Below are 12138 nucleotides of genomic sequence, written 5' to 3' on the forward strand. Positions count from 1 at the left end.
AGGATTGTTTACCGAATCATGTACAATCTTTAAAGTAACTACGGGACTACATGAATCAAATCCAGATGCCTATACGCCAAAGTTGATCTCCATCGGTCCTTACCATAAAAATAATCCAAAACTTCGCTCGATGGAAAAGTATAAACTGCATTACCGACAACGATTTCTCCGGAGGAAAGAGAGGATTGATTTGGAAAGTTGCATTAGAGAATTGGAGGAACTGCAGGATGAAGCACTAAAGTGTTATGATGATATAGATCAGCATTTTAACAATGGTAGTTCTAGGAAATTTGTGGAAATGCTGTTGCTTGATGGCTGTTTTGTGGTTGAATATATCCGTGAGTTCTGTAAAATGGTGCCGGAGGGAGAAGACAAAATTATCAAAGCGGCTTGGATGGAAGTTCTTGTAGATCGTGACTTGTTGCTACTAGAAAACCAACTCCCTTTTTTTATCCTCGCCAAACTTCACGAGATGACTACGGATCATGACGTCCCATTCATAGAGATGGTGAAATACAACTTTGCTACTAGTTTACCGAAGGTGACTCCTAAATTCATAAAGAAAACTGATGGGAATGCCAAAGAAGTCAAACATTTACTTCAAGTAATACACGTGTGTTGTTGCCCTCCAGGAATGAATGCTAGCCTAACTGGGAATGCTAGCAATAAACTAAAAAATGGCGAGAAAAGTTTTAACTGGCCTTTGCAACTAAGTTGGTCCAACAAAAAGCAACAAATTGAGGACGACGACGACATATGGCACGACCGTATGAGATGTGCAACAGAGCTCGGGGAAGCAGGAATTGAATTTTCAAAAGCTGGGAAAATTTATAGAAGGTTGAACAAGGACAACGAGGAGGATTGTATAAGTTTATTTGATATCAAGTACGACAAGGAATTAATCGAAATTCCTTGTTTCGAGGTGGTTGATAGTACGGAGACCGTTTTGAGAAATTTGATAGCTTACGAGCAACACTCTATTGATGTACATCATAAATATTTCACAGATTATGTAATTCTTATGGATCGTCTAATCAACTCTGACAAAGATGTGAAGTTGTTTCGCTTGAAGGGAATCATCAGAAACCGGATAGGCGATGACAATGAAGCAGCTAGCATCTTTAACAGACTTGGAGAAGGAGTGATCCCTTCAACTCAGTTCTATTACAAAGAAGCATGCAAAAAGGTGGTTGAGCATTGTGAAAAACCATGGAGTGAAAGGAAGGCAAGTTTTTGGCACAATTACTTTAATGGTCCTTGGGTGGGACTTTCAACTGCAGCTGCAGTAATCCTCCTTTCGCTCACAGTTATGCAAACAGTTCTAACTTTCATAAGTACTCTTTAAGTAGTCGCTGTAATCATATACTATGTGTGATCTATCGAGTTTGTATTAGTGGTGTTTCCTCACTGTTGCTTCATAATTATATTCTAAGTTTGTGCACTCATGATTTTGTTGTGGACCAAGGGTGAGTGTGACTTAAAGTTATGGATTTATTTATTTTTTTAAAAAAATACTGGTTAAGTTGTACTTTCTTTCGCCGAGGGTCTTTTGGAAATCAACGGCGGATCCAGGATTTTAAAGTTATGGGTGCTCGCCGATAAAGACTTCAAAAGAAGAGGACAAAATGAATTTACTCGTGCATATGTAAATTTACTAAATATGGTCAAAGTTAATGGGTGCTTAAGCACCCATAAGTGCCCATGTGCATCCGCCACTGTCGGAAACAACTTCTCTATCCCCTCGGGTAGCGATAAGGTCTGCGTACACACTACCCTCCCCAAACCCTACTTATAAAAATACACTGGGTTGTTACTGTTTTAGTTAAGTTGTACTAATAGTGTAAAAACTGTTTACACAATTAGTATATAGTATAATTCCAAATCGATTTTGTAACCATAATCAAGAGCTTTAGTTGAAATAAAACTACAAATTCAGTTTTGCTTGTTACTCCTTATGAATGTCTCAAATTAATAATGTTTTTCACACTTCCTCATGTGACAACATGGTAGAAAGCAAACGCAATAAATTATACGAGAAGGTGAACAACTATATATCTATATCTATAGCTTTAAATGTATATCTATTGTCACACCTCCTTTTTCTACTCGAAGGGGGTATAAAGGAGTTTTTTCAATTAAAGTGACAATAACCGAAACAGAATTATTTATTCAATTCAGAGTCGTCACTTGGGATAATTTATAGTGTCCCAAGTCACCGGTTTAAAATCCCAAATCGAGGAAGATGACTCTATTTATGGTCTGCGAACACAGAAATCCGGGTAAGGAATTCTGTTAACCCGGGAGAAGGTGTTAGGTATTCCCGAGTTTCGTGATTTTAGCACGGTCGCTTTAATCATAGTTGGCTCAATTAAATTGCCTAGTTACTTATTTAAGAACCTATGTACATTTTTATCTCTTACCGCTTTTACTTACTTAATTTATTCGTAATTAAGAAATTATCTTAAAACAAGTCACGCGTACGTGTACTCATTCCGTTCGGCGCGTCAAGAATCATATCAGGTGTACGTGTCCACAATTAATCACGCTTTATTAATATTAAGAAAGTTTGACCGAAGTTGCGCGAACGCATACCTTGATTTAATTTGATAATCATAATTATGTCATGCGAACGTGTACACAATCATGATGATTCAATTAATTTATATTAAAACAAGAACGCGAACTTAACCCCAATTCTACTTTACTTCATCTAAAATCCAAGCCCAATTTTCAAGTGAATCACATTAAGGAAATTCATTCAAACTGAAGAAAGGAATAACTATAATTCAAATAGGTAATAATATCGATGGTCTAATCACAAACAATTCAACAAAAATAACACACAGTTCATAAGAAATTCATGCCATTTTTCATTCCAATAGATAAAAATATTAAGGTAACAAGATAGAGAATTGGACCTCAGTAGCAAAATCTGAAACGTCAAAACCACGGACAATATCTCTATTGGAATGTCTCGCCGGAAACCTCACTGAATTCTATCCGAAATTTGAATGAAAAAAAAATGAACCAGACAACTAGAACCTCGATCGAACCTAAATCGAAGCTACTGTTCAATCTATTTTTAGAATGAAACTCGTCGCCTCTCTCTTACTCCCATTCTCCCATTGTCGTTGCCCTCTATTTGCGCCTGTGTGCGCGTTTTTGGTGGGGTATTACTGCTGACTTTGTGTTTCGGAGCTGGGGGTAAGTTAAGAGATCAGGGGTCAGGCGGCGGCGGCTGGTTCTTGTTGAAGAGGAGCTAGGGTTCTGGCGATGGCTGCTTTGGTGAGTTGTGAGGTCCAGCTGCTTGGGTGACTGCTGCTCTAACATCTGGTGGAGAGAGGCCGCTGGTTGGGTTCTTGTGAAGATGGGGTGGGGCTGGTTTTTGGGCATTCATTGTGGGGTGTGACGAAGGAGACGAAGTTCGGGGGCGGGGGGGGGGGGGGTCTCCTGTCTAAAACAACTCTTCCAAACTTAGACTCTAGGGTTCTTTTAATGTCTAGGTCTAGGGTTTTAGGTGTATTAGGGTTGAGTTATTATGGGCTAGATCCGAATTGGGCCAAATTTGGACCAAATTTACCTTTAAAAATGGCCCTTTAACTTTACTATACTAAAAAATATTAATTCCTAAAATAATAACTATAAAATTGTGAAATCAATTCTAATTAAAATAAATTACTAAAATAAAATTAAATACTAAAAGTGAAATTATTTCTGTATATTTTTTTAATTTTATGAAAGATAGATAAACTAAAAGTAATAAAATATCATTTAGCTAAATAAGAGAAAATATTTTTGTAATTTTTATTTTTGTGATAAAATAAAGTAAAAGAGTCAAAACTATTTAGAATAACGATATTAGGCTTAAACTAAATATTTAAACGCTAAAATATGTAAAATCTTGGGGAGGGTCAAAAATTACATGTCTACAGCTGCCCCTCTTTTACTGGAAACACGAAGTATTTTCAGACAAAGAATGACTAGACAGGTTTTTTGACCTGACCCTTATTTAGAGAGACCAAAAGTTAAAAGAAAGGAGAATGTGACCGAGCCCTGGTATCTGAGCTGCCTACATATCTTTGGCTATAAAGGAATCGGGCCACGTGTAGTTCAGAAGTAGGAACAATGATGGAGTGTACCAAGGTGGAGAGCCGATTGCGGTGCCGTTCCGTCGAAGTTCCGGTCCGCCGTCCTGTTATTACATCAAAAACCAAGTTTAAAAAGACTAACTAAGCCTATCAGCTACGAGTTACAAGATTCATATCTATGAGTCTTCTGAAGCTTGATCTTGAGTCTTGGTTGGTTCTTCATGCAGACTCTGATCTGAATCTTGATGCTTGTTAGCTGCAGGTGTTAGTTCATTCTTCCACGGCTTCTTCAGATCAAGACCGGACATACAGTGCTTGTGACTTCAGCCATGTCTTGAGCAGCTCAAATCTTTCATCTGCTTCTGCATTTGGATTCACTTCCCTTTTTTTTTCTTTTCTTTCTTTTTCTTGGGTTGAGACTTCTTCTTTGATCATCTCAAACCCCCGTGCCTCGAGGTAAAAACCTTATTCTTCAGGCGACTCGTGCTACCTCCGACTTGAAACTTGAAATGAATTCTGAAATGACTTCCCTTGTTCTCCAAGTAGGCGCCTGCTACTGACTTGAAACTTGAAAAAAATCCCAAAACGAATTCCCTTGTTCTCCAGGTGGGTGCCTGCAATCAAAACAACAAAACAAACAAAATTTTCTGCCCCAATTTGCACTCGAAAAATTTGTGAGTTGTTAGCAAAACTATAAACCACTTATGCTATTGATGCAATGATGAGAGTAAACTAAAGACTCGACTAGGATGTACGTCTCCTGTGAGTAAAACTAAGAAACTTGACTAGCAAATGCACCTACTAAAAATAAAACCTGAATGACCCAGATTAGGAAGTGCGTCTCCTAGGGAAGAAATCTCAATTTAGGAAGTGCGTCTCCTAAAAGTACATCCTGAAAAACCCAGACTAGGTAGTGCATCTCCTAGGGGTGAAACTTCAACGGCTCAAACTAGGAAGTGCGTCTCGTAGAACAAAAATATAACTTGAAAGACCCAGACTAGGAAGTGCTTCTCCTAGGGGTGAAACTTCAATGACTCAAACTAGGAAGTGCATCTCCTATGAATGAACTTAAATGATCCAAAACTAGGAAGTGCGTCTCCTAGGGGTAAAATCTCAATTTAGGAAGTGTGTTTCCTAAAACAAAATATAACCTGTAAGACCCAGACTAGGAAGTGCGTCTCTTACGTGTGATACTTCAATGAACCAAACTAGGAAGTACGTCTCCTAGGGCTGAACTTAAATGACCCAAATTAGGAAGTGCGTCTCCTAGGAATGAACTTAAATGACCCAAACTAGGAAGTGCGTCTCCTATGGGTAAAATCTCAATTTAGGAAGTGCGTCTCCTAAAACAAAATATAAATTGAAAACCCGGAATAGGAAGTGCGTCTCCTAACGGGTAAAACTTGAATGACTCCAACTAGGAAGTGTGTCTCCTAGGAATGAACTTAAATGACCCAGAACTAGGAAGTGCGTCTCCTAGGGGTAAAATCTCAATTTAGGAAGTGCATCTCCTAAAACAAAATATAACTTGAAAGACCCAGACTAGGAAGTGCGTCTCCTAGGGGTGGAACTTCATTGACTCAAACTAGGAAGTGCGTCTCCTAGAGATGAACTTAAATGAACCAAATAGGAAGTGCGTCTCCTAGTGGTAAAATCTCAATTTAGGAAGTGCGTTTCCTAAAACAAAAATATAACTTGAAAGACCCAGACTAGGAAGTGCTTCTCCTAGGGGTGAAACTTAAATGACCCAAACTAGGAAGTGCGTCTCCTAGGGGTGGAACCTCAATTTAAGAAGTGCGTCTCCTAAAACAAAAGTATAACCTTAAAGACCCAGACTAGGAAGTGCTTCTCCTAGGGGTGATGTGTGATCTTCTCAATAGCCTTTGCGTAAGCAGAATTGGGGCATTACACCTGAAAAATTCAAGCTTCCAAGCATTGATATGAACATAGCTTTCATCCCTGTTTTAGACAAAAAAAACTTGTGAGTTTAAACATGGTGGTTGGTTTGTGGCCTTGACTTTGAGGGCGATTGCTCCTTCACTTGCCACGATAACCTTGATTTCAACTTGAAAGACCTTGCTTGTTTATTGACTAACCACTTTCTCTGTCACCCTAATCACAAAAATACCTCTGATTCATTCAAACTCAATACCCTCTATCTGTTGCATTGTGCTCATGAATTGACATATATTGAACCTTTGTATTTCAGATGAATCCCAAAACACGTTGATTGTTACCAACTCAGTGCGCATACTGTTATTTCCTGACTTATGCCACTTTGATGTGCTAGTCAGATTCCATTTTGTTCAATTGGAAAGCTGGTAGCAAATTTTGAAGTCATTTCTCACTTGTTCTGACCAAACAAACTCAAGAAAAGGAAGTAAATGATGATAGGCTATAATTGTGTATTTTAGTCACTTATTACACTCTAATTTTCTACACTTTAATTGAGTTTGAGCTTTAATCGCTAGTGTTTGCACTAAATATGTGTTTTATGCCTTGTAGGAGTGATTCCGATCTATGTAGGCATTATGGAATGAATTCAAGTGATTTGGAGCTTTGAAGTCTGAGTAAAATCCCAAGGAATTAAGCCGGGATCCTGTTCGGGGATCAACGGATGCAAGTTAAGAAGAAAACGAAGAATCGAGCGGGCATACGGCGCATTGTCTAGTAAAATGCACATAACTTTTCTCTCAGAACTCTATTTGGGCTCCACAATATATCGTTGGAAATTTATTTAAAAGGGCTACAACTTTCCTGTTTTGCATTTTCGCAAATTTTGAATATCGCGCCGCATGGGACGCCGCAGGGTGCGGCGCGCCTGTACAAAATTTACAGAGCCAAAGTCCTATTTCGTGCGGGAGAAGGTGTTTTCGTTTGGGACTGACCCTACTTGGTATAAATACATATAAAAATGCTATTTTGAGGACTTTTGACACATCTTAGACCGAGAGACGCCACTTTGGAGGAAAATACACACAAGAAACATCCGGGAGCATGAACATCTCAGATTTCCTCATATTTTCTAGTATTTTCAATTATTTAAAACTTATGCAATTGTTTGCTAGTATTATGAGTGGCTAAAAACCTATGGTTTTAGGGTCATGGGTGAAACATGAATGTTGTTGTTTGAGGTTTAATTTAACGAAGTTGATTTTATCATATTGGATTGTTTATTTAATTATGTTCTTAATTGTTTTGCTGAGTAGCTAACAGTGAGATACTATCTACGTATTTAGAGTTGAACTCGAAAGTGGGAACTCTAGATTGCATATAAAATTAAATAGAGCAAGTTCTTGAACCTGGGCATCGGGGAACAAATTCACAATTAGGATAGACATATACCTAATTGCCTTGCTTGGTTGAAATACAGGAATTATAAATTCATTCTTGTTAATCTTAATTCCATAGACATATAAGCATTAAGTTAACTTGAATAGGCGAGTAAGGACTCGACAGATTCTTATGAGTAATATCAACCCTATCAATCAACAATCCAGATAAATTAATTAGTTATCTGAAGCCAAGAACACAACATGATTGTTAGTTAACCCGTGACCCTGGAATATTCTCTCCTACCGATTGTTACTCGAAATTGTTATTTGTTCGGTTGATCTCTAGTTAATTCATTGCTTGATAGTTTTAGGTAGTAAATTAGTTACTTCTATATTTTGTGAAACATCTCTTGAATCGATAAGTTAACTGGGTTTGAATCAGTCAATAGTTAATCACAAGTCTTCGTGGGAACGATACTCTACTCACTACTTTATTACTTGATGATCATGTGTCTTTGCGTGAGTATTTTTGGTCGCAACAAGTTTTTGGTGCCGTTGCCGGGGACTTAGAAATTAGCTACTTGACTGAATTGAGCTTTTATTAGTTATTTATTCAAGTTTTAATTTTCAGTTTACCTTGTTTGTGTTAACACGGGCTCTTCTCTAGAATGCGGAGGAGTAGAAGCTCAAACAATCTCCTTCTTCTTGATCCTGAAATTGAACAAACACCTCACAGAGTGAGGAGAGAGGTCGAAGCTAGAACGAGAATAGAAGGAGAGTTGGACATCGTAGTTCAACCACAACCGATAGACATGGCAGGTAACGAAGTGCGTGCGATGATTGAAGCCGCAAGGCCCAGTCTTGCTAATATGACTCAGGCTATTGTGAAGCCTGATATCACAGGGCATTTTGAACTCCAACAATACATGGTGCAGCTGATTCAGTCCACATGGCAATATGTGTTTCTATCTCATGAAGACCCGCAAAGGCACATTCAGAATTTCTTGGAAATTATGGACACTTACAATTATCCGAACGTTTTCAAGGACTATGTCAGGCTGACACTTTTCCCCTTTTCACTACTTGGGGAAGCTAAGGAATGGTTGCAGAAGGAGCCCGCGAACTCAATCCGCACTTGGGATGATCTAGCAAGGAAATTCTTAATCAAGTTTTTCCCCACTAAGAAGACAAAGTCATTGAGGAGTCAGATTCTTGGGTTTGAACAACGGGATGGCGAGACATTTCGTCAAGCATGGGAAAGATACAAGAAGCTACTCAGAGACTGCCCACATCATTGTCAGACTGATGAGGTATTGGGTCACACTTTTGTTGATGGGCTAGATGATGCATCAAAGATGAATCTTGATTCAACTTGTGGGGGTAGTTGCATGGCTAGACCGTACAGTGAAATCGAACTCTTGCTAAATAACTTCACTGCTAATGATCATAATTGGCAAGGTGATGGTGATTCACGAAGGGCAATTAAATAGAAATCAGCCGGGTTGATTGAGCTTGATGACTTTTCAACCATGAGAGCCGATATGGTAAAATTGGCAAATCAGATGAATAGAATGACAATGCAGCAAACACAACCGATGCAACATTTACAACTAATGTCTATTTGCTGCGAACTATGTGGCGACAATCATATGAGTGACATGTGCCCCACGAATCCTGAATCCATATACTATGTGGGGCAGCAGAGCAGAGGTCCAATGAATCAGCATGCCCAATATGGGAACACTTACAATCCAAATTGGAAGAATCATCCCAAGTTCTCATGGGGTGAAAATCAGCCGAATCAGAATCATTATAGACCCCAAGGAAATTTCAATCAACCTCAGAAGCCACCCCAACAAATGGAAGAGAGTACAAATGATTTGCTAAAGAAGTTATTACTTGACAATCAACAACTCAGGACCGATTTCAGAAATCTTGAGAGGCAAATGGGGCAGTTAGCGACAAATCAAAATACTAGACCTACAGGCGCTCTCCCCAGTGATACAGAGAAGAACCCTCAAGTGAATGCAGTTATACTCAGAAATGGGAGGGAACTAGAGGAAGTGCCAAAGAAGAGAAAAAACAAGCCCATACCTGAGGGGGAGTTGATTCCTAAGGCGACACATGAATCAAAGAAAAAGGATGCAACTCTAGAGCCAGTGGAGACTGCAAGGCCACCACCACCTTTCCCCCAGAGATTGCAGAAAAAGAATGATGATCGCATGTTCAGCAAATTTCTCCCTATGTTGAGCCAGGTTCAATTAAATATTCCGCTGGTGGATGTACTTCATGAAATTCCAAAGTATGCTAAGTACATAAAAGATATAGTGGCTCACAAAAGAAGATTGACTAAATTTGAGACAGTTGCACTTACTGAGGAGTGCACTTTAAGGGTTCAAAACAAGCTCCCTCAAAAGCTTAAAGATCCTGGCAGCTTCACCATCCCGGTGCGAATTGGTAATATTGATGTGGGTCGTGCTCTTTGCGATTTGGGGGCAAGCATAAATCTGATGCCCTTATCCTTGTTCAAACAATTGGGTCTGGGAGCTCCAAGACCAACTACTGTGATATTACAGCTGGCTGATAGGTCGATAGCACACCCTGAGGGGGTGATTGAAGATGTGTTGCTGCAAATTGGGAAATTTATCTTCCCTACGGACTTCATTATCCTAGATTATGAGGATGATGAACTGGTTCCAATCATATTGGGGCGACCTCTCTTGGCTACTGGTGATGCAATTATTAAAGTGAGAGAGGGAAAAATGATTTTGGGTGGATGACGAGGAAGCAGTCTTTAATGTTTACAAATCAATCTAACTTCCCTGCCACTATGAGGAGCTCTCAATGATATCTGTTGTGGAGGTGGATGAGAAAATTCTTGACACGAGTGTATATCTAGACGATTATCTAGGGAAAACACTTATGTTGTTCGATAGCTTAGAGATTGATGATGAGGTTGAGGAGATGATGCATATCCTAGATGCATCTTGTGCTTACATGCAGGGGATACACCCCTTTGAGCCCCTGAATAGGCCAAATGGGCCTCCTCCAAAGCCGTCAATTGAAGAGGCTCCAAAATTGAAGCTAAAACCCCTGCCTCCTCACCTTCAATATGCTTATTTGGTTGATTCTGACACTTTACCTGTTATTGTTTCTTCTGACTTGTCTAAATTGCAAGAAGAGAAGCTGCTGAGAGTGCTACGTGAGCACAAACAAGCACTTGTGTGGACAATGTCTGACATTAAGGGCATTAGTCCAGCTTTTTGCATGCATAAAATCCTCATGGAGGACAGACACAAGCCAAGTATAGAGCAACAATGCCGACTAAATCCAATCATGAAAGATGTGGTAAGAAAAGAAGTGATTAAGTGGCTTGATGCAGGTATTGTATTTCCAATCTCGGATAGCAAATGGGTAAGCCTCGTTCAATGTGTACCTAAGAAAGGGGGTATGACTGTAGTGGTTAATGAAAATAATGACTTAATCCCACAAGAACTGTCATTGGGTGGAGGATTTGCATAGATTATAGAAAATTGAACAATGCCACCTGAAAGGACCACTTCCCCCTCCCCTTTATTGATCAAATGCTTGATAGATTAGCTGGCCATGAATACTATTGTTTCTTAGATGGTTATTCGGGGTATAATCAGATTGCTATAGCCCCATAGGACCAAGATAAAACCACATTTACGTGTTCGTATGGCACATATGCGTTCAAGAGATTGCCCTTTGGTCTCTGTAATGCACCTGCGACTTTTCAATGGTGTATGATGACTATTTTTACTGACATGGTTGAAATATTTGTAGAAGTGTTCATGGATGATTTTTCCGTGTTTGGGTGCTCTTTTGATAATTGTTTAATGAATCTTGATAAAGTGTTTGCTAGATGCGAAGAGACGAACCTGGTGCTAAATTGGGAAAAGTGCCATTTCATGGTACGTGAAGGTATAGTCTTGGGGAATAAGGTGTCCAAAAATGGTTTGCAGGTGGACAAAGCGAAGGTGGAGGCAATTGAAAAATTGCCCCCCGACATCAGTCAAAGGCATTCGCAGTTTCTTGGGCCATGCAGGTTTTTATCATCGTTTCATTGAAGATTTTTTGAAAATTGCTTCTCCTTTGTGCAGGCTTCTTGAGAAAAATGTTCCTTTCAAGTTTGATGATGCCTGTCTGAAAGCATTTGAGGAGCTGAAGGGAAGGTTAGTGACTGCACCAATTATCATTGCTTCGGATTGGGAGCAACCATTTGAGTTGATGTGCGATGCGAGTGACATAGCTATTGGAGCTGTTTTAGGGCAAAGGAGAAATAAAATCTTTCACTCCATTTACTATACGAGCAAAACTCTGAATCCAGCCCAGATGAACTACACAATTACAGAAAAAGCGGTCCTTGCAATGGTGTGGGCGTTTGATAAGTTCAAATCCTATCTAGTGGGGACCAAAGTCATCGTCTACACAGATCATTCAGCTATCAGATACTTGTTTGAAAAGAAATATGCCAAGCCGAAACTGATTCGTTGGGTCCTCCTCTTGCAAGAGTTTGACTTAGAGATCCGAGATCGAAAAGGGACAGAGAATCAAGTGGCCGATCACTTGTCTAGATTAGAAAATCGGAGCCATGTAGCTGAACGAGGGTCAATCAAAGAAACATTTCCTTATGAGCAGTTATTGGCAATTACCTCAAGCGAAGCTCCGTGGTAAGCATATTATGTGAATTTTATTGCAAGTGGGGTGACACAACCCGATTTGACACCCGATAATAGAAGAAGGTTCCTACA

General features: G+C 39.4%; 2 protein-coding genes across 2 annotated transcripts; both read left to right on the forward strand.

Annotated features, from left to right (window-relative positions):
- LOC104239322 (UPF0481 protein At3g47200-like) lies at positions 1 to 1528 on the forward strand. Its single transcript, XM_009793931.2, has one exon. It carries the CDS (start codon positions 131 to 133, stop codon positions 1343 to 1345), a length of 1215 nt encoding a protein of 404 aa, XP_009792233.2. The 5' UTR covers positions 1 to 130; the 3' UTR covers positions 1346 to 1528.
- Positions 1529 to 8904: 7376 nt separating this feature from the next.
- On the forward strand, positions 8905 to 10143 carry LOC104215430 (uncharacterized). Its single transcript, XM_070172623.1, has one exon. The coding sequence runs from the start codon at positions 8905 to 8907 to the stop codon at positions 10141 to 10143; it is 1239 nt and encodes a 412-aa protein (XP_070028724.1).
- The last annotated feature ends 1995 nt before the right edge of the window (positions 10144 to 12138 follow it).

The sequence above is a fragment of the Nicotiana sylvestris genome, chromosome 4, assembly GCF_000393655.2.
Source record: "Nicotiana sylvestris chromosome 4, ASM39365v2, whole genome shotgun sequence".
In the NCBI taxonomy this organism is placed as follows: domain Eukaryota; kingdom Viridiplantae; phylum Streptophyta; class Magnoliopsida; order Solanales; family Solanaceae; genus Nicotiana; species Nicotiana sylvestris.